The 22,060-nt window shown below is 38.9% G+C and overlaps 1 protein-coding gene across 1 annotated transcript; it reads right to left on the reverse strand.

The window, feature by feature from the left end:
• Window positions 1-1,097: 1,097 nt before the first annotated feature.
• Window positions 1,098-21,790, reverse strand: EREG (epiregulin). Its single transcript, XM_061145558.1, has 7 exons — window positions 21,703-21,790; window positions 20,935-21,280; window positions 20,687-20,850; window positions 8,808-8,894; window positions 6,851-6,974; window positions 5,842-5,991; window positions 1,098-3,825 (listed from the first exon to the last, which is right to left on the reverse strand). The coding sequence occupies exons 1-7, from the start codon at window positions 21,788-21,790 to the stop codon at window positions 3,744-3,746; spliced, it is 1,041 nt and encodes a 346-aa protein (XP_061001541.1). The 3' UTR covers window positions 1,098-3,743.
• Between the last annotated feature and the right edge of the window lie 270 nt (window positions 21,791-22,060).

Genomic DNA, 22,060 nt, shown 5'->3' on the forward strand with positions numbered 1-22,060 from the left:
CCCTGGACAGCTTGGTTTATCCCCTTGTAAAATGGTCAGAGCTATGCCTCCCTGCCCTATCCAGAGACTTATGAAGTGGTCCAAGGGGCTAATAAAAGACAAAGCTTTCTACAGATTGTTGAAGCATATACTTCGAGCAATGCCTCCCTGCCCTATCCAGAGACTTATGAAGTGGTCCAAGGGGCTAATAAAAGACAAAGCTTTCTACAGATTGTTGAAGCATATACTTCAGAGGGTGTTACTGTGACAGAGGTTCAGAGGATCAGTGTTTCCCACTGTGCGGTGGTGTGTGTGCTTGATCATGGCCTACTCTCTGCGACCTTGTGGTCTGCAGCCCACCAGACTCCTCTGTCCATGGAATCCTCCAGACAAAAATACTGGGATGGGACCCCCTACTCCAGGGGATCTTTCAGACCTAGGGACTGAATCTGTGTCTCCTGCATCCCCTGCATTAGCAGGCTGATTCTTTACCACTGAGCCACTGGGAAGGCCTGGGAGAACCCAAACTTTTGGTTGGCAGATGCTGAGGGAATCATGGGACATGCTTCTGTCTGATGCATCCTTTCAAAAGTTATTTCTCAGTAGGATAGGTATTCTTCTTAAAAATTTTTATTGGGCTATAGTTGTTTCACAATTTTGTGTTAGTTTCTGCTGCACAATGAAGTCAATGTGTACATTGTGTACACAGTCATATGTGTACATATATGTGTGCATACATATGTACAGTCGTATGTATACATATATGTGTACAGTCATATGTGTACATATATGTCCTCTCTCTTGGACCTTCCTGCCACCTCCCCATCCCACCCATCTAGCTCATCACAGAGCAGTGAGCTGAGCTGCCTATGCTATAAAATAACTACTCTCTAAAGATATTCTTTTCAAATATACTAACATTTAGAATTTTATAACTAATACAATTCCTTACATTTCAAAGAAATTCTTCACTATGGTAGGCCATAATCTATGATAAATTTATAAAGTCCTTTCCCAAACTAAAACCAATGTCTTTAAACACATTATAGTCCTGTCACTGCTTTTAAGCCCTTTAATGTAGTATGGAAAAACAAAAGAGACTAAATCAATCAGTGACATTTTTAATGCAAGGTGTTTCATGCATTTTTATTTTTCAATTTTGTTTTTTCCAGTTTCCAACAAAAAATAAATAAAAATTAATAATATCCTGTGAAGTATCTATAGTCTCCTTCAATATCTTAAGGTACACAATTATCAAAGCTGATATTGAACACAAACAAATTGATACAATTCAGTACTCTGATAAAATTCATTGTCAAATAAGTTACTTTAAACTGCATGTGATACAACTTTATGTTCTATAGCATCTTTAATATAAACTGTATACCAAAATGGCTCTTCAAACTTAAAAAGTGCAAATTACAGAGTGCAAAAAAAGCAGAGAGAGATTCACTTTTTTACATTTAACCTCATCCAACTTGAATAACAGGCATGTTTTAGATAAAATTATTCTTCAGTCAAAACATTACATTTTACTCAAGCAACACTGTTTATATAAAAGCTGTGACTCCCTGTTTTCCCATACGAATAAGAGCAGAAAGAAATCAGAAAGTATTGGGCAACAAGTTAAACACATTTTTCCCCAAAAGTCTACATACTGACTGTTGCAGCAAAAATGGCAAAATGGATCAGACATGAGTTTTTAAAAACTGCATTACTGAATTCAACAGAAATTAGAAGCTAGTATCATGTAATTGGTACATACAAATTGATCTGACACCTCAGAGCAGTTGAATTTAACTAATCCTCTTCTCAGGACTCAGAAGTAAAAATTTGTCCTCCCAATGCACCATCTGTCTCCTTGTTTTGACTTTGGCAGAGAGGTAAGAACAAAGAATGTCCAAAAGAACAGTGGCATTTGATTGTATTTTAAATACTTAATATATTACACAAATCTTGATTGTGAGGTTACATCTTTAGCATCAATCTTAGAGCCTCTTTGGTTATAGAGTATGTCTACTGGGTTACTGTGTGGTCTTGGTGGGAAGCCACAATCTAGGTATTTATGCATTGGTTTGCATTTAGTCTCAATACATTAGATATAGATAGATCTTTCTAGAAATATATATAGCGAGAAATTTGTAAAATAAGGAAGATAAACTAAATATGAGCCAAATTTTTTTCATTGTTTGTAAGAAACATGAGCTAATAGCAATGGTTTTTTAATGTTTGCTCAGCATTATCTTCATTAAGACATTTTTAAAATTAATTTTCACCCATAAAAGCAATCTGTGTCCTATCTTTTTTATTATTTAATATCAAATTATAAATAAAAATATAACTTTTATAGGGGCTAAAGATTTAAAATCCCAAACCACTTACAATTAATTATGTAATATGAATTGAAATACTCGGGATAAACCAATATGACTCCCTTTTGTAACAAAATAAATGGATTTCATATGACTTCTTGGTTCGTCAATAAAATTTTTTTGAAGCAATCAATATCACTCAAAATAAGCAGACCTCCCTTACATACAGTAGATGTCAATAAGGATGTGTAGGATTTAAAACATATTTGCACATTTGACTTCAGCTATATTACTGGGAAACAGAAATATGCTTTTAGATCTCTTTAGACCATATATAGAATAACTGTCTTATACTTTAACACTTAGTCCATCAAATTTTGGACTGATTTAATTGTAGAATTCTTTAGCAAAGTTCATATAGAAATAAATACTCTTCAAAAAAGAAGCACAAATTTTGGCTTCATGTGTGGGTTTTTTTTATTAGTTCATGAGCAACAGTTACCTAGCATAAATGTTGTACTGAAAAAAAAAAAAAGAACATTGTGAAGCTATACATAAAATTACATAAAAGATGGTAAAAGTTTTCTCAATTCATTTTCTTAAGGGAAATCTATTAGACCAGCAGTCCCCAATCTTTTTGGCTCCAGGGACTGGTTTTGTGGAGGACAATTTTTCCATGCACCAGGGAGAAGTGAGTGATGGGGAGAGGCTGTAAATACAGATGAAGCTTTGCTTGCTCGCCTGCCACTCACCTCCTGATGTGTGGCCCATTTCTAACCAGCCGTAGACTGGGAGCAGTCTGTGGCCAGGGGTTGGGGACCCCTGTATTAGATGGATGACTCTTATCCATAGGAGTTGTGAATGGACATAGAGAATTGTGCACATTCCTTCCAGGCAGTAAACAGCGAGGATGTGTGAGCGGAGGGAGCAGAGGATGTAGTGTTTAGCCCAAGATCTATATTTGCTTCTCCCCAATTCCCATAGCATTACTGCTTCAATACATGGCACAGTGGTGCCAACTCAAACACCAAACTCTGACACAGTCAAACCAATTATCATTGATTCGAGGAGTAGAAAAATATATTAAATTGGTTTGACCATATTCTAGGCTTATAGAAATCTGTCACGTGCTGACACTTTCTAAACAATGAACTGGGCATTGCTCACTCCTATGCACTGTACACCAGGCAAAAAAGTTTTCAGTGACGCATTTAGCCCAGAAAAGGATTTCTTACAAAAATATCCACTTTCCTTTTATATTAAATATTTTGTGTACATTATACATTAGCAATCTGTTAAAAATAAAACAAAAATAAAAACTTTTCTTAGTATATTAAAAAATACATCATTGTTGACTTAACATATGACCCCACATAAATATTATTAATAAAATAGGAATATTAACATAACCAGGCATGCAGTGCATCCTGCCCATAAGCTTAACGGCACCATTCAGACTTGCGGCAATGCCGGATCCCCTGACGTCACTCTTTCATATTCCTTCTTTGGTTCTTTACTTTTTTGATTTCTGTACCTAGAAACATTCAGAAATGAAATCATTAGCACTGTAGTTAACAGTAATAAGACAAATACTTGGACTCTAAAGGTATTTCAGCATGGTGCTTCCAAAATGACATAGGTAACCAGGTTTAGGTTGAAGGTGAGAAAAAAGGGAAGGAGCAAGGAGTAGTTTCCCTCAACAAATAATTTTGGGAGGAAATGGTGAAATGCAGTTAAATAACTTCTCAGAGGCTTTCACATGGTCATGAAAATTGTAAAATTCCAGGAGAGCATGTGACCACATTTAATCCTGGACTGTTATCATTTTTTTTCTTTTTCTCTCTCTTCCCTCCCCTTTTCCTTCCTTCTTTCCTTATTACAAATAAGAAAAAAAGTACAAATACATTGAATATCACTATTATATTCTACCTATCACGTTGATGTAATGTTGTCACCAATAAAAATAAAAATAACTAATATGTATCAGGCAATCACTATGTGACTGACAATGTTTCAAGTGCTATATATTCATTATTTATTTTATCCTTACACTTAGCATTATCATCCTCATTTTACAGATGAAAAAAGTAAAGTACAAATGGATTACATAACCTGGCAAGTTCTCCTAGCTAGGATTCATAAATCTAGTGGTTCAGAATCTTCATTCACTCATTCATTAAAGCTATCTACCTAATATTTTGAGTTCATTTTCTACCCATTTTGAAGATGAATCATGTAGACTTAAGGAAACTGCATAATGTTTTTATTTAGTTGAAAAACACAATTAGGAAAACCTTTGTTTAGCCTTGATCTGGCTACTTGTCAACTAGACAAGCCAGGGCATGTCAATTCACCTCTCTGGGTCTCACTTTCTCATCTTTCTAAAAGGAAGGATTGTAGTTAAAGACCTTTCAGGTGTGTTTCATTTGTAATAATATTCAGTTATGTGATCATAACTAATTAAAAAGTATTATAATTTGATGAATACTTAGAAGTAAACAAAGACCAAATAAATTTAATCTTGTAAAAGTAACATTTTTGGAGCTTCAAAAGTAGAAGTGCATTATTTTCAGCAAAAATAAAGTACAATTCACTCGAATGTACACTGAAAAATTTGTAGCCCTTCCAAAATAAGAAGGATTTCATGGAGACATGTTAAAGGCAGCTACTATTAAGTGGGGCTTTCCAGGTGGCACGGTGGTAAAGAGCCAGCCTGCCAATGCAGGAGATGCAAGAGACTCAGTTTTTATTCCTGGATCAGGATGTTCCCTTGCAGTAGGAAATGACAACCCACTCCACTATTCTTGCGTGGAAAAGTCCATGGACAGAGGAGCCTGGCAAGCTACAGTCTATGGGGTCGCAAACAGTTGGATATGACTGAGCACACACACTATTTAAGTCATACTATTCCTGATCCTAACCTTAAAAAACAATCTGATATACTGTCAAAAGTTTCAATGCCCATTCAGTTATCAGCATATATCAGTACAGCACAGTACACGAATATAGAGTGTTGAAGATGGAATTTTAAGGGATTGGCATGAACCAATTTTTAAAAGTAAGCTCTTACAATTATCCGGACACTCGTTTTTACTAGTCTGCCTTAAATTTTAAGATCCTAAGCCTCTAGGGTTATTAATTTATAAAATATATTTTATGAAATACAAACTTTGATCTAATAAATTAAATACAAGTGGCTAAATTTAACACTGGCATGATGCCTTATGATTTACTTTTGCATGTGTTATACTCAATACTGATAGTACTCCTGTCATTAATGTAGAATAAGGATTTCTATTTGTATTTTATAAAGGAAGGAACTGATACTCTTAGTTTAAGTTGTATAAGGTCACAGAGGTAATAAATAACAGAGCCCAAAATAGAGTCAAGTCCAGATGCTCTGCTGCTGAAACTTCCTTAAAAATATCTTTAGTGCAGAGCCTGTCTTTTCCCACTAAATAATACTTTGCCATGTTTTACCCAGTTTGTGTGTCTTGTATAAAGGTAATTTACAAAAGCAGAGTGTTAAAAAACAAAAACACTGGCTTACCATCTGCAAAAGTAGTATATGGAACCAGCAACTATGACAAGGAACAAGATAACAAGAATCACGGTCAAAGCCACATATTCTTTGCTCAGAGGTTTTTGGACGGTTAAAAAGAAATGCTCACACCGGACACCAGTGTAACCTACTTCACACCTAAAGGACAATGGAAGAGAAAGATCAATTATTTTAAAAAGAAATCTTGGTTCTGAATTAGTTTCATAAGAGATCATCTCACACTATAATGCAAGATATCACCAAGGTCTGCCAAAAGTTGTAAAAATGACTTCAAAGACTGACCTGAAAGCTGGCCCAACCTTAATAAAAGAGACCCATGAAGCTCTCAAATCGTAACTGTTGTATTAAAATGATAGTCTGATTCAGCTGCCAATGTGGCTGACAATGGTGTTTTGTAAGTTGTGTGGTTTTGCGGTGCTTTTTGTCTAAATCAGTGGAGTCAATGCTTGTAACAATAGCTGACATATAAGTCCAGCGAAAAGATTAAAAGGTGACCTGCTATTGTGGTAAGTGTGAGAGGAAGATATCTGAAGCCCTCCCCATTCCACACCCCTGAAGTATCTGTATAATCTGATAACTACCATCTCTTCTGCTATTTGTTCCCCAACTTAAAAGAAGGTGGCAGTAGTGGTAAAGAACCCATGTGCCAATGCAGGAGGCATAAGAGGGCCAGGTTTGATCCCTGGGTCAGGAAGATCCCCTGGAGAAGGGAATGGCTACCCACTCCGGTATTCTTGCCTGGAGAATCCCACGGACAGAGGAGCCTGGTGGGCTACAAGTCCATAGGGTTGCAAAGAGTCAGACACAGCTGAAGTGACTTAGCACACATAGCACAACTTAAAAGAAAAACTCAGTATTAAGTTTCTAATAGTAAATATAAATTGCATGCTAATAGTACTAAAAACTGCAGGCCATGGAAATAATAATTATTAAGAAGATAAAAAAGAGAGACAATGTGGGTTTTTAAAAACTTGTTTGTTTGTGTTTGGCACATTACCTGCAGTAATTTTCACTCATATCTACCAGATAGATGCACTGTCCGTGCAAACAGTAGCCATTCATATCAGCGCTACACTTTGTTATTGACACTTGAGCCACACGTGGGTTATCTTCAGTTTGAACTGTGAAAGAAATGGAAAGTGGAAGTTATTCTGTTACTTTCTTTGAAATAGTAATCAGCCTTTCATAATAGTAACCACTCTCAGGCATTTGTGGACAAAATGTCACTTTAGTTATCATACTCTCTAGACCAATAAGCAAAACACTGGATTCCCAAAGGAAAATGTCCAGAGGACTAAACAAAACAAAATAAAAACTGGGAATAAAATTCTCAAAAGACAACGTTTAAGGATAGAAAAGGTAAGTTGAAGGCACACACGAAAAATCACAATACTTTACAGCTATTCACTTATCCAAATAAGGTTGCCTAATTTTTTCAAATAATTCTGACATTTGCAAGCTGAATCCATTAATTAATTTAAGACAGCTTAAATCTATAGCGGGCTTTAAGCCAACAAGGCTTGTTTTGGGGTGCAGTCTCTGGTAGCTCAGTCGGTAAAGGATCCGCCTGCAATGCAGGAGACTAGGGTTTGATCCCTGGGTCAGGAAGATCCCCTGGAGAAGGAAATGGCAACCCACTCCAGTATTCTTGCCTGGAAAATCCCATGGAAGAATCTGACAGACTACGGTCCATTGGGTCAAAAGAATCAGACATGACTTATGACTAAACCACCACCCCAAACTCAAAATCAATCAAAGTCTCTAATGATAAGACCTGAACATGAATTAAACAAACCCTGACTTATAAATGCCTTGGTTACACAAATACAACCATGAAAATGGTAGCCTCTTTAGAACAGTGCTACAACCTACACATAAAATTTATTTTAGAATTTTTTATAAAGGACCTTTATTTTTTTGTTAACAATTTATTTACTTTTTTGGCCGTGTGGCATGTGGGATCTTAGTTCCCAAACCAGGGATTGAACCCATGCCCTCTGCAGTTGAAGCATAGAGTCTTAACCATTGGACCACCAGGGAATCCCTAGAATGTTTTAATTACTAAAATTTGAAGAATCTAAATGAAATAATCAAACAGGACATCTTAACTGTAATACTCTTGTTCAAATAGCCAAAGATAGGGAGCGAGGCAGACCAAACCTCTAGAGTATAATGAGGAAGGACAAGAAAGGAGGTGTAATACTCTGGTTACTCAGGATAACTCTGAACTCAATAACTCACACTGAGTATAAAGCACATCTCTCCTGAACCACAGTCAGAGTCCTCTGGGGTCCAAAGATGAGGCTATGTACCACTGATCTGTGTGCATGTATGCTAAGTCGCTTCAGTTGTGTCTGGCTCTTTGTGAGGCTATGGACCATAGCCCGTCAGGCTCCTCTGTCCATGGGATTTTCCAGGCAAGAATACTGGAGGGGGTTGCCATGCCTTTCTCCAGGGGATCTTCCCAACTCAGGGATCAAACCCACATCTCCTGCATTGGCAGGCTAGTTCTTTACCACGAGTGCCACCTAAGCATGGTATTTGGCATGTATTAAGTACTCTATAGATATTTTCTGAATGAATGCTGTAACTCAAAATAAAGGACATCATTTGTTCCTTTTACAAAAAATAACAAAATATGTTATCTACTGTGTACAAAGCTCAAATTTGTCCATTTTGCCTGGGATCCAACCTCTCCCAATAGTGTCACAGCTCTGAAATGTTCAAAGGGAATCTGATTTTCTTTGTTCCCTCTCCTTAAGATCAAATCTTCACATTTAACTAGATATACAGTCCCTCTGCCTCCAGTTACTCCTTTATGTAATTTTTCCAGATCATTGAGTTGTTAATAGAGCAGCTATTCCCCCCTCTTTTCCCACTATCTCATATTTATAGTCATATTTCTGTTAAGAACACGTAATTATTTGATGCAACATTAAAAAAGCTGGGCTTACCTAATGCTGTGCAGTTATCTTCCGACTCTCCTGGGATACATGAAGGAATCACAGTTGTACTGAAGACTACTTGAAGAAGATAGAAAACTATTTAAGAGAAAAATAAAATATATAACTAATGCTTCAAGAAAGAAACTCTTGACTAGATTTCCACATAATTACAATATTTGCAGATTTCTTTGAATTATTTCAAGAATTTAATCCATCTAAACCATGAAAGAAAATAATTCATTGAAACAGGCATATCACTGAAAATAAATGAACACCCAGCCCTGTGTCCCATGGTAAAAGCCTTGGCATTACATTCAGAGTAACAAAATTGACCTGCTCTAAACATTTCACAGTAACCTTTTCAAAGACCTGGTTTTAACATCTGATTTCTTAAGAAGCTTAGCAGTTGGAAAATTTCCACAGTTTTACTTCATGATGTGTTCAGAGCAATGCTCCAAAGTAGAACCTATCACAAAGAAGGCTTCAAATAAAACTCAGCTTCTATTTATGGTCACAATGAAATAGGACTCTCAACCGAAGATATATCAGTTGTTGATTTAAGTACCTAAGGTACTCTTTGTATTACACATGAAAATATTAATAGATTTTAATGAACAATGTGTAATCTAAGTAAAGTCACAACATATCTTATCCAATATGGGAAGGAATACACACACTTACATGAACCATACTGAGCCTTAGAATATGGTTTCTGTCAGCCAATAAGAGATTAACAAGGTGTTTCACTGTGTGTCTCCACTGAAAAGATAAACGTTGGGTAACTGGCACCAGGATGACTCAAGAAGTTTGTGAATTGCATGGAAAGAATAGGAAGAATCCTTTCAACTGCAGGAAAGGTTACCGAAGAGAGTTTTACTCTTCTTCTTAGGAGTCATGTATTTGCTCTTTAATCACTCGTTCCAGGTAATATGAGTAACTGTTACATAATAAACATTATTGGTGTGGTGGTGGTAGCAGTTGGCAGCAGCTGACATTTCTTCACCATGTACTATGTGTGGCATATAGATTTCTTATGGTCTGAGACACCAGGGCCCAAGAATACTGGAGTGGGTAGCCATTTTCTTCCCCAGGGGATCTTCCTGACCCAGGGATCAAACCTGGGTATCCCACATTGCAGTACGATTCTTTGCCATCTGAATCATCAGGGAAGCCCATCCTTACCTATACTATCTCTTTAATCCACCCAGTGACTCTTTGAAGAAGATACTGCTGTTCTCCCCGTTAGCCATATGAGAAAAGTGAGGCATAAAGAGTTTAAGTAACTTTCTTCAGAGTACACAGCAATGTTGTTCGTGGGCCACGTTACAGAATTTGGAAATAGGCAATAACATTAGAGTATAATGGACATTATAGGGAATGAACTCAGCTAAATGTAAATGAAGCAGAGTGTTTAACGCCATAAAGAGGCAACAAAGTATGGTGGAAAGGCAATCCTGGGAGAAAACCTGAGCTATGCAATTTTGGACATATTAATTAAATTCTCTGGATCTCAATTTTCCCAAATTTATAGTTTGGGGGAGAATTAAATGAAATGGGACTCATGAATATTCCATGCCATTCAATAGCTAGCTTGTTTTTAGCAGTAGTATATGTGGATAGTGCCCTCTACTGGTCTATAAGAAGGTTATAAATCTCTCTGTACTTTGCTATTTTAAAGGATAATTATTCCATATAATAAAGAATTGTATTTTTTCACAATCAGAGGAGGTGTGTACGTGTTAAGCAAATTGAGTATGATTTGGGTAAAGCATAAGCATCAGAGTCTGTAGTTTCTTAATGTTTCAAACTTGACACTGATAATAATCCTGTGAAGTAGTTATATTAACCTCAATAACTGCAGTGTAGTTAAATTAAATGTCTTATCCAAGACCAATTATCTAGAGATTATAGAAGGTAAGGGTTAGGAGTACATCTTATGACATCAAGTCTCATAACCTTTCAGTGACTTGAAAATATCTTTTGGAAAGTTTAGAATTATTACCTCCCTGCTCCATATTTCTCCTACAATATAAATGATACTTTGATTGTCCTTACAGAGGAAAAAAAAATCTTCCTTAAACGACAAAAAAAAAATGGCTAAAATTTGGATCCCACTGTCAGTTGAACAGAGATGGAAAAGGATAACTTTGTCCACACATTTTTCTAGGGGTGAATTAGCGAGAGTTTTATCCAAGCCAATATCGTTCTACTTCTCGATATAATTTTGCCATGAACTTTCACTCATAAAGAATTACCTCCTTTGATTTATACAATCTGCTCAACACAAGCTGGAGTTTTAAATGTGTGTTTTTACATCCCTGACATTCCTATTCCTCCATGGCTCTTCAATCGATGGGAGGAGATATTATCGATTCTCCTACTGCAAAAGGGCCAGCCAGTTCCACTGTGCAAATGCACATTTCTCTGCAAAGGATCGTTTCTTCATTCTTTGCAGAAACCAGACACTAGCATTTCCTGTTCAGAACTGCTTACAAATGCAACCTGCAACTATTATAATAGAATCCAGCTAATTGCTCTGAGGTGTTGCTTATTAGTTGTTTTTTTTTTTTTTTTTTCTCAGAGGTTTTTCATATTGCTAGTTTTTCCACTGTTGGAAACTTTGTTACAGTTGGTCAAGCCACAAGTGAAATATTTGTCTTTGTGAATTAAAGAATGTTCAGCGCAGGGCGTGCCTCCACAAAACCTGGGCTGTCCTAACCTCTGACGCTCCCTTGGACATAGTCCATCTCTCAGGATGGTTTCTATGAGACTTGGTACATTAATCGCACATCCGGGTATTTTACAGATGGAACTGTAAATGATTTTAAATGTAGTTTTCAAATGACAGTGTTTAGATTACACTTTCATCACAGATATATGTAGCCAATGAACCACTAAGTGTTCAGTTCTTGTGTGTGCTCAGTCATGTCTGACTCTTGGCGACCCCATGGACTGTAGCCGGCCAGGCTCCTCTGTCCATGTTATTTTCCAGGCCAGAATACTTGAGTGGGTTGTAGTTTCCTTCTCCAGGGGATCTTTCCAATGACCCAGGGATAAGACATGCATCTTTTGTGTCTCCTGCACTAGCTCGCAGATTCTTTACCACTAGCACCACTTGGGAAGAATTACCAAAATTGGTTCCAAATGAACTACCAAAATTGGTTCTAAATCATGTTCATTCACACAGCTCTATTGCTTCAAAATTGATTTTCAAGCTTTCCTCAACTTCACATCTAGCCCAGGGCCTTGTGCAATGGAGTAAAGGAATAGTGGGGAGAGATCAAAAGATTGAAAAAGTTCACCCATGGAGAATCTTAACATCTAGCATTAATATCCAATTATAATTCACTACTTATTAAAGTCATACAGGGATACATGCTGAAGTCCTATCTGTATATTTCCTTAATCTCTCAGTTTTTCATGACTTTAGTGTTAATTGAAGATAACGATTTTTCTCTAGGTCAATTACAAATCTTGTATTTGAGTTTTTGATCTTGACCATGGGTCCCTGCTGAGAAAATATAACGCTATGATATTATTTGGATATAGAGTTTGGATAATGTCAGCATGTCAGCAAACAGATTGGTGGCCAGCCCTACATTGGTAACTAAGACACACAGGAATTCCATGCTAAATAGTAATTTGTAAACTCAAAATTAGCCATTGGAACTTCTATGTCAATAATGTTATGGAAACAAAACTGTCTTAGGAGCCCATTATTTCTGTCCAATTTCCAAATGGGTTTCAGGAATTTAAAGCTCGCCTATTCATCTAACTTCACCTTTCAGAGATTTGTTTCAGTGAAATCTCAAATGTGCCAGCAGGAAGTGGCACCGGTGACTCACAGGATACAAATCAGCTCTACTCTGAGTCAGGGCCGAGCCTACACCTTACACAATACTGGGGGCAGCGCGTGGGAGAGGTTGAGTGCCATCACCCCAGTGGGGGCGGGGGGGGGCACTAAATGTCCTGGGCCCTGGGGCATCAAGTGAAAAGTGCGTGCCTGACCTCCAGAAGGAATGCTAAAGGTAGAGAACGTCCTTTTTATTGCATACGGCTTCTTTTGTCCTTGCTTCCTTCTGGCCACACCGAGGGGCCATCTAGATGGAGACTGAGATTTGGTGACTGGTTAACCAAGCCTATTCTGCAATCATCAACTGCAATTCTCAGAGATAAAATGACTCTCCTGAATAACAATCAAGTCAAATAAAAATGACCCCAAATAAAATGAGATGGGTTACAGAATGAAAGGAATGCACCTTATTTCCCTAATTTAACCTTTTAGGATATTTAGACCAGAACAGCAAACTCATAATGAATCACAGTAATTGCCCAGCCCAAACAGGCAGCAAAATCCTCTTTGTTCACACTTCTGCTTGGTCACATGCCTACCTACTCACAAGACTGTTAGTTTTCTACCTTCTTCCAGGGCAGTCTGTAATTTTAGGATTTGTCTTTAACATACTAGGCTTGTTAGGTCTTGTATATTTTCAAGGAGTGAATATGCCTTCATCATTTCCAGACGTCTTTTTGTCTTAAATTCCACTATTAGATAAAGTTAAAATAACTGTAAGCTCTGTTATCACATCAGACACTGTAAAGAACTACTGAAAGTACTTTCTAGTAACAGCCTATTTCTCGGAGAATAGCATATATAATAGTACATACATATAATGTATATCTGTATAGCATAAACCTTGCTTCCTACCAGCAATCATTTTCTTTCTACAGCTTATAATGTTAACTGTACCACTAAGTATCATTAAAAAGTACATGTAAAAGCCAACAGTAACTATTTAGATAAAAACAGGATAACAGAATGAAACCAGAGGTTGATATAATGACAGGTTACAAATAAGTCTTTAATTCTGAATTTCAAAATACAGCCATAAGATCTTGTCAAGTGTCAAGAAAAGATGTAATAAATAGGCCATAGTTTTCAGTTCAGAGACATTAAATAACTCTTCAGTTCTGGCAATAATTTCTAAACCATACTTCAAATTGCTCATGTATTTTAGTTATCATACAATACTATACTTAAAACTATTCAAATCAAGAATCGTGTGTCAAAATATGAAAGTAGAGCTTATTTTATCATAAAAATGGATTTAACACTGTCTATCTTATTCATAATGGAAATGTTCTCATAATATAGGAGAAAGCATATCAACTCTTGTATAAAGGATACAATTTGTACTAGTCTGGATGTTTACAAGTTTTGTGACTGAGGGCTCTAAATATGGAATGTGCAACCTCTAAAACCAAAGATTCATCTCTAGGGTACTATTTCAAATTATCTATTGAAAATGTATTTTTTTTCTTCAAGATAATATTTCATGGAGGATCCTTTTAGCACCTTTTCTATCTTTACCCCCTTCCATCTTTCTTCTTACATGTATCCCCATTGATTCAATTCAGAAATTTAAATTGCTATTACATTATTATCTCAAAAGACAAATCTTCTAAAGGAGAAACAGTTTGGATAAGTTGGTGCCGTTTGCCTTTTCTTCCTTCCTTACAGTCATATTGTGGCCTACAACTTTGAAAACTTAACATTTTTAGAAGCATACTAACTATTGTTATTGTTCATTCTTTACAGAAGCCCACTGCCAAAAATGAATTTGCAAAAGGATAGTGTTTTCATCAGTAAGCATCAAAAAAAAAAAAAGAAAGAAAAGAGGAGAAAACAAGTACATAAAAGATATTTTTTAAAGCCTTAAGGCTAATTACATTTCATTCCAAGAATCTGTGTGATGCACCTAGCAAAATGGGAGCTGCTAAGAAATTTTACTTTGTGAAAATATATTTTTTGGTTAGCACTGGAGAAGTTAACTTTTGTGCGAAGCACATGTGCATCCTTAGCATAACAGAAGGGTGGGAAGGGCTTAATTACACTTGATAAACAAGAGGGAAGGAAAGCAACTCAACTTACACTAACTTTTTAGTAATTACCTGTTTCTAATAATATTTGTTCAACAAATACCTACCAAGAGTCTTCTATATGCATGCTACTGAACAAGATGCTGCAAGGTAAACTGATGCAAGGGGCATAGTTTCTGTTCTAACTAGAGGCTAGACCCCAGGTGGTGGTGAGGGAAGGAGGAACTTCATAGATGATACCATGTTTCTGACCAGAAAATATCAAGGAAGGTAGTGCCATTAAAAGAGTAGATAACATAGGCAAGACAGCACGTTTGTGGCAGTGTTTGCAGCTAGTAGACATGAAGGAAGACATAATGAATGAAGGAATCTGGGTTTGTAGTTCATATATCATCTATTTATATTTATGAGGCACCTGGGAAAAAAGATCTTGAGTAAAAGAGTAGGAATGGAGTTGACAGGATCTATTTGAAAGTCTTATGAGGAAATATTACCTTTAAAAGACAGGAGTCATTCAAATGTTCCAAGGGAAAAGTATGGAATGGAAAATCATAGAACTTGGGAAATAGGTGACAAGGAGTGGATAGAAATGACCAAGGAAATTGGAGGGAAAAGGAAGTTCAGTCTTGCGGGAGTCAAGAGAACAGAATTATGAAAGGAGGCATGCAGTGGTTAGCAATGCAACGATTGGAGAAAGAGTGAATGACTCCATCATAAACAAGATTCAGCATTATTCAGGGAAAATGGTGTTAAAATGGGCAATAAAAATGGCTAAGTCGATTTTTTTAACATTGGAATTGCTTTTATATTTGCAACGAGCTTATCATTAACATGAATTTTATTTGTCTTAGTAACTCAAGCATTGATTATTCGAACTGCAACTTAACAAGCGGCAATGTCTCCTAGCAATGGAAAACATTAGCTGGTGCTTCTCCCCCTGGAGTAAGTTTGCCAACCAGAGACATTTAGCAACATCGGAAATATTCTGGGTTGTTACAACCAGAGCTGCCGTTGACATCTAGTGGCTAGAGACCAGGATTGCTGCTAAATGCCCTGCAATGCATAGAACAGTCCACAACAAAAAACTACCCAGTCCATAGTGTAAACAGACCCAAGACTGGAAATCCCTCCTGGCAGATCTATGAGGTATGGAGCTAGTTCTAGCTCAGATACTGTTTATCTCTCTGCAGCTAGGTTTCCTTATCTCTGAAAATATCACCGGGGAGCAGGGTGGAGTAGGAGAGAGAGAATTCAGATTAGATTAAGGTTACTCTCATTTCTAAAATAATACTTTTTCTTGCTGATTATCCATCATTCAGTCATATCATTGCCCAATCTCCCTCCGTCTCTCTCTCTCTCTCACACACACATACACACACATCCATCCACACACACACAGTGTGATACACTTAAATTTTGTTAGGCATACTGTCATTGAATACAGACTATGTTGAGATAGAAATAGGGAAAACAGGGAAGAAAAAGTGTTCAACTTTATTATTAAACAGAATTGAATTTTCAAAAACTATTGTTCAGCCAAAATATTTGACTTTGCAAGCACATTTTCAAAGAACAGCTGTCTGAGTCAAATGAGTGCTAAGAACCCTAAATAGAATACCATTCTCATCATCGCTCCAATGATATTCATTGACTGGTTAACATAAGTCTGTTACAATGTGAATGACAAAAGGTGAGCATCAGTAAGGAAAGACAGGGCCAGATACACACTTACAGTGTGATGTGAAGAGTAAGATAGGAGGATTCAGAGAGAAGCAAAGGGGTGGCGGCGGCAGGCAGACTGCACATTTATTTTCCAGTGGTGACAGAAAGATGGAGGGAGGTATCAGAGAAGGCCTGATACTTTTCTTCAATCTTAAAGGATGAGTAGAACTTTTCACCAAGAGTGAAGTGAGTTGGGAGCATCTACAATAGATGGCACACCATAATTTAAAAAGGAGCCTTCCATGCTGTGTAACTCACTTTTTTTAACGTGTGCTTATCATTTATAAACTGGAAAAAATAACACCTTTCCTGGCTAAAAGAGAGCTACAAAGATCAAATGAGACATTTTTCTAAAAAAATCACTTGGTACTACTGATAACAATGCTAACTTTAAAACTGCTTCTCATTATTTTTAATATTATGATATTTATAATATCCATATACAATAACCTAACAGCATAGTTATTACAATCTCCATTTTACAGATGAGAAAACTGAAGCTCAAGGAGGAATAAATTTTTCCAAAAGTATGAAATAAAAGAAGTGGAATGTTAAAACTATATTCTATATACTATGTCTCGATGCAAAACTGTAAAGTATGACACACATGTGTGTATATAAACATATACATATATGCACGTATACATACATATGAGAAAGGGAGGCTTTTCCCCTTATCCTGAGGATTTTCAAAAAGATTTGTATTTCACTCACTTTCATGCCTCGTTTAAAATTCAGGCTTTTTGACCTAAGTAATTGAGCTAACTTTTTTTCTGGACAATTATCAAGCTGTCTTAGGTATTATTAACAGTATCCTATTAATAAATGTTTTAACCTAGAATGGCACTGAACCTTTATTTGCCCTGAAACCAGACATCCAGCCTTAACATAAACTGCATTGCCAGAGGACACTGAGTCTGTTGTATTACTTCATTTTCCAAAGGTTCCAGAATCGCCATACCAAGGCCAAGGCTGTCAGGGTGCTCCTCCCTGAGGAGCTGGCCTATTACAGCTTTGGGGAGTCTTCTCATTGTCTTCTGAAGGAATGTTTCCAACAGCAGTTATAGCCATGGGAATTTGCATAGGCCTATATTCAGAGTGGAGACTGACAGATGAGAAGACCACACCTAAATGCATAGTCTCTTTAAAGAGGATTTCTCACATGATATTTGCATCTCCTGTGTGATCATTCACCAGGACATGGGAGATTCCTGGGCAAAAATGAACAGGAGACATTCAAATTCAAGTTTTCCGAAGTGACTATGGGACCACTGCACCTTTTTTTAAAAACCACATAAGTAGGTCTATTTTCTCACTGTTAATAAAGTATGCTGCAGATTCCACCTTGACCCCTTGTCAACACCACATTCAATTCACAATATTGTGAATGATCCAGGGAATAAAAAGTATGTGGGTTTCCTTCTCCTTGACTGCTTTACTTAATATACGTCTAGGAAACTATAAAAATAGAAACAAAGGTCTCAGTCAACTGACGTCAATGATTGCTTCATATAAAGTCATTTCCTAGGTATTAAAAATGCTGAATATAGGTTAAGTAAAAATGTAACATATCTGAGCAGAGCTTAAAGGAATAATCTCATCTTTTCAGGTGCCATTTTTGCACATACGCCAGTGCCCATAACAGGTCCTAAGTACTGCAGCAACCCCCACACTACTCTAGGACTTCTCTATTAGAACCAGTTACTTTATTATGTTCCTGATAACTAACTCTGAGAACCTCTGGCTCTTTACACATTGACCCAGAATGACCTTGACATTTGCTGTCTCTAAGTCCTTGTAAGGTATCTGACATCACTGAGCCTCGGTTTCTTCGTTTGTCAAACTGGGCTGATCATCTCGACCTCATATAGTTATTTTAAGGAGTAAAGGATACATGGAAAACACCCCTCATACAAAATGGTCAGTTCACAGGAGGCATCTGCCTCCCCAGAGCCTGGATTTGGGTCTCAGGGTTGAACCACACAGTCCAATTACCCAAGTTGCTTATACGGCAAGATGATGCGGAAGGCAGCTAGGGTGCCTGGGTCAAAATCCAGACCGGAGAGGCCTGTCATCGTGTTTCTGCCCCTGATGTGTCATCTCAGGCTGTGCCAACACCAGGCAGCTCATAAACTCTCAGGGTCAAAAGGAAAGCTCTAAGGCGAGCCATTGCCTCACCGAGATCTATGCTTCTCAGATTTCAAGAAAGCATGTTTATTCTGTCAACTCTCTATCATTGTGCAATGAAGTATGGATAATTTGTCTTGGATCTGTCATTCAGGAGCATGCTCAAAAGCCCATCTAGGTATCCTTGAGTATGTTTGATTTTTAGATCAAAAGACCCTAAACATTAATTGCAGACTCAATATAAAAATTTTTTCTTTTCATTCGGGAATAGTCAATATCAAATATTTATAAAATGTAAAAGTGACCAAATGATTGTGGGGGTGTGTAGCAATTTAAATCTGCATGTGTTGGAGGCAGAAGATGGACAAGAAAGTGTCTGTATGTTTTTCCACAGACATAAATACATATAAATTCCACAAAAAAGGGCAATAATAAAATGTTTGCTGAAAACTCGAATGAATGTCTCTTTTTCTTGAAGGATAGATATTTGGGAAAAGTATTTCTAGGTAATCTTTAGTTTAGGGGGGAAATGGCAATTTCAGAAAGAACAGTCGGCCTTCCCTTTTTTCCATGTGCTTTGGAATAAGACTATTGGACTTGCATACCTGAATAGAGTATAGAGATATGATACAGAACTTCAAACAGGAACTTTCCTAGTGGCAGAGAAATACCTAAACAAACTGGGAAAACAGAAACTGACCGAGCTCATTTAGAAATGGGCTTGGCAGCTGATGAAATAGGTGAACTATAATTAAGTAATGCAATAAAGGAGTTAAGCATTTTTATGACAACAAAAACACACACAACACATAAGCTAAGTGGATAGTAACCAGGATATTCATAGGATCTTGATGTCTCAAATTAGAATACTCAACGAGTGGCCCAGAACAGACACATGCATTGTTCAAAGCAACTCTTTACAGGTGGGGAAAAAAGTGTAAAGCTATTCTGACCTCTAGGTTGACATGTAACTCTAGGAAGACTTCATAACAAAGATAGCAAAGCCACATTATGTACTGAGAAACTCCTAGCAAGTTATTCTCAGAAGTTTTGGTAGAAACCACAGATCCTGTTCCCACCTATGTTCTTGAACTTGGACAAGTAAGTTACAAGTATGCATAGTATGCATGTCATTAGGTCTCCTAACCCCTAAGATAAGGTGTGTCGAAATAATAATTTAACTGTCACATCCTGCACAGGTAGAGTTAGGGAAATTCGCCTCCTTGCAATCCCAGAAATAACACGAGATTGGCAACCTTTATTTCCTTAGGAAAATTTTCATAAGAGCTCTTCTTGAAGTTTAGGAATTATCAAGATTTTTTTTCAAAACCTGTAAAGTTACTTAAGGAATTTTTCCCCCTCTGTCCAAAAAAAAAAACCACCCTGAATTATGTCAAATAAGAAGGCAGGCATTAAAGTACGCTCAGCCACTACAGGCTATGCGCGCGCGCGTGTGTGTGTGTGTGTGTGTGTGTGTGTGTGTGCGCGCGCGCGCGCGCTCAATCGTGTCCACTACAGGCTACAGGGTACAACTAATAGCAAGTGATGAGCGCGCGGCCCGCGGGGGAGGCGGGAGTGGGGCCGGAAGCGGCAGGGCCCGCGTGTCCCTGCAGCTCCAGGTGAGCAAGCAGCGTTTCCACCGGTGGAGTCCGGAGCTGCAGCGAAGCCGGCGCCGGCGCACGCCAGCGCCCCAGGAAGCTGAAGCCCGCTCAATTTAGAAAACTAAAGGCCAGGCGGGAGGAAACCGCTTTTCTTTCCCAAAAGTCTTTTATAGGCGCGGGTCTAGTCTCTACTCCCGCCTCCGGTCCCCGCCCTCAGCCCAGTTTTCCCTTGTCTTTGGATTTCTTAAAACTGTCAGACTTTCCTAAGGGGGGTAAAAAAGTCTTTTCAACTTTTTATTTCTCCCAATACGGAGCTGTATTAATTCACGCAGAACACACAGCCCAAGTTCCTTGATCAGCGAAAGGCATGTTGAACACCGCTGCCTGCTCCCCTAACCCATCCCATTCCGTCCGCAGCGGGAGGGAAGGGCCGGACTCGCCGCCTAAGGAGAGACGTGGTTGGAAGTGGAGGACGCTGGAGTCGGGTGGAAAGTGACAAGTGCCCCCCGGGCCGCCCGAGTCTCGTCCTCTGCGTCGGGCAGGGGGCGGGGGACTCACCCAGGAGGAGCAGCAGCGTGGGGACCCGGCGGGCGCGGCGCGGCTCCATCCTCCTCCCGGTGAGCGTGTGCGGCGGCGCGCGGGCCACGGCGGCTGCGGAGGTGCGGGAGGCGTCCGGCTGGGCGGCGGCGGCGGCGGCTGGAGCGACGGGGGCCCGCGCGTCCCTGGGACACCCGGCCCGTGTCTGGCAAGTGAGCTCCACGGCCGCGCGCTGCGACCTTTATTAGTCTGGGGAGGGGCCTGAGTACTCACGAGCGAGCGGGGTGAGGTACACTGTGCCTGCAGTTTCATAATCGGCCCGGGGGAGGTGGGGCCGGAGGACGGTCCGGACGTCATCCTCCCTCTCTGAACACCTGAGAGGGACCGAGGAATGAGAAAATGCCCTTCTCGTGAGCCGGGGACTACTCCCCAAACTTTTCCAGCTCCCTCCCTGGCTCCTGCGGGAGGCGATGGGGAGCGTGGACCAGAAGGGTTGGTTTGTGGGGTCACCTGCCTGCCGGATGGTGGGTGGTTTGGGTTGCTCTGGGTGACGGGCGTTAGCTTGAGTCAGTCTCTCGGCCAGGGCTGGAGCTCCCAGTTCGTGCTTTTGGAAAGCTGATGTGTTAGTGACTTATGGACGTTCTTGAAATTTGTCTGTAGCTCTTTGTATTCACACCCGCCACCGTCCAGAGGTGTGTCTCTGTGTGTGTCTGTGTGTGTCTGTGTGTGTGTCTACACTTTCCTTTGCAGCCCCTCTGCTTCCAGTATGCAGCGAGCACTTAAGGCTGCCAAATGTAGTGATCATGAAGAAAAGCCCCTAAATGATGCTTCCCCCATCGATCAACCTACAGCTGTGAATTTAACTTCCCTGAATTTTGCCTTAATGCTGTCACCCTTCTGTACAAAATCTTTCAGTGACTTCTCATTGCCTTTTGGAGAAGGCCAGACACACTTGTGAACTCAACAGACTTCTCCACTTCAACTCCTGCTAGTTCACCAGACAAGTCGTCTAGCCGCAGTCAGGCTGGGAAACTCACTCTGCCTTTTCTTATTCCCACTGTCCTCCCTGGGCCAGCGGAGTCCCAGTTTGGAGAAATGGAGCTGGTCAAGCCTATTCACTTTCATGGTTCTCCTCAAAGGCCTGGATTGCTGGGGCCTCTCTCCCCATTCTGATCTGTCACAGCTTGTGTTGTTTATCTTTCTGCTAGACTAGATATAGAATTTTAGATGGTTACTTTGCACCTGATGAAACTACTTTGAATTAACTTTTCTTGTTTGTCAGTCCTATCTTTGGATCTGCATGAATGAATGAATTGCCTTTCTTGTTGCTGAATTTATCCTGTAGGTCCTAAAAACAGTGAATTAATATAGCAGTACTGATAGCATATGCTGTGA

The sequence above is a fragment of the Dama dama genome, chromosome 6 (assembly GCF_033118175.1).
Source record: "Dama dama isolate Ldn47 chromosome 6, ASM3311817v1, whole genome shotgun sequence".
NCBI lineage: Eukaryota > Metazoa > Chordata > Mammalia > Artiodactyla > Cervidae > Dama > Dama dama.

Coding starts and splice junctions, on each gene's coding strand:
- EREG (XM_061145558.1), bottom strand. CDS start 21,790: ATGAAAGTGAATAGGCTTGACCAGCTCCATTTCTCCAAACTGGGACTC. Junction 21,281..21,702: donor TGGGAATAAGAAAAGGCAGA/GTGAGTTTCCCA, acceptor CTAACACATCAG/CTTTCCAAAAGCACGAACTG. Junction 6,975..8,807: donor AGATAACTGCACAGCATTAG/GTAAGCCCAGCT, acceptor TTTCTTTCACAG/TTCAAACTGAAGATAACCCA.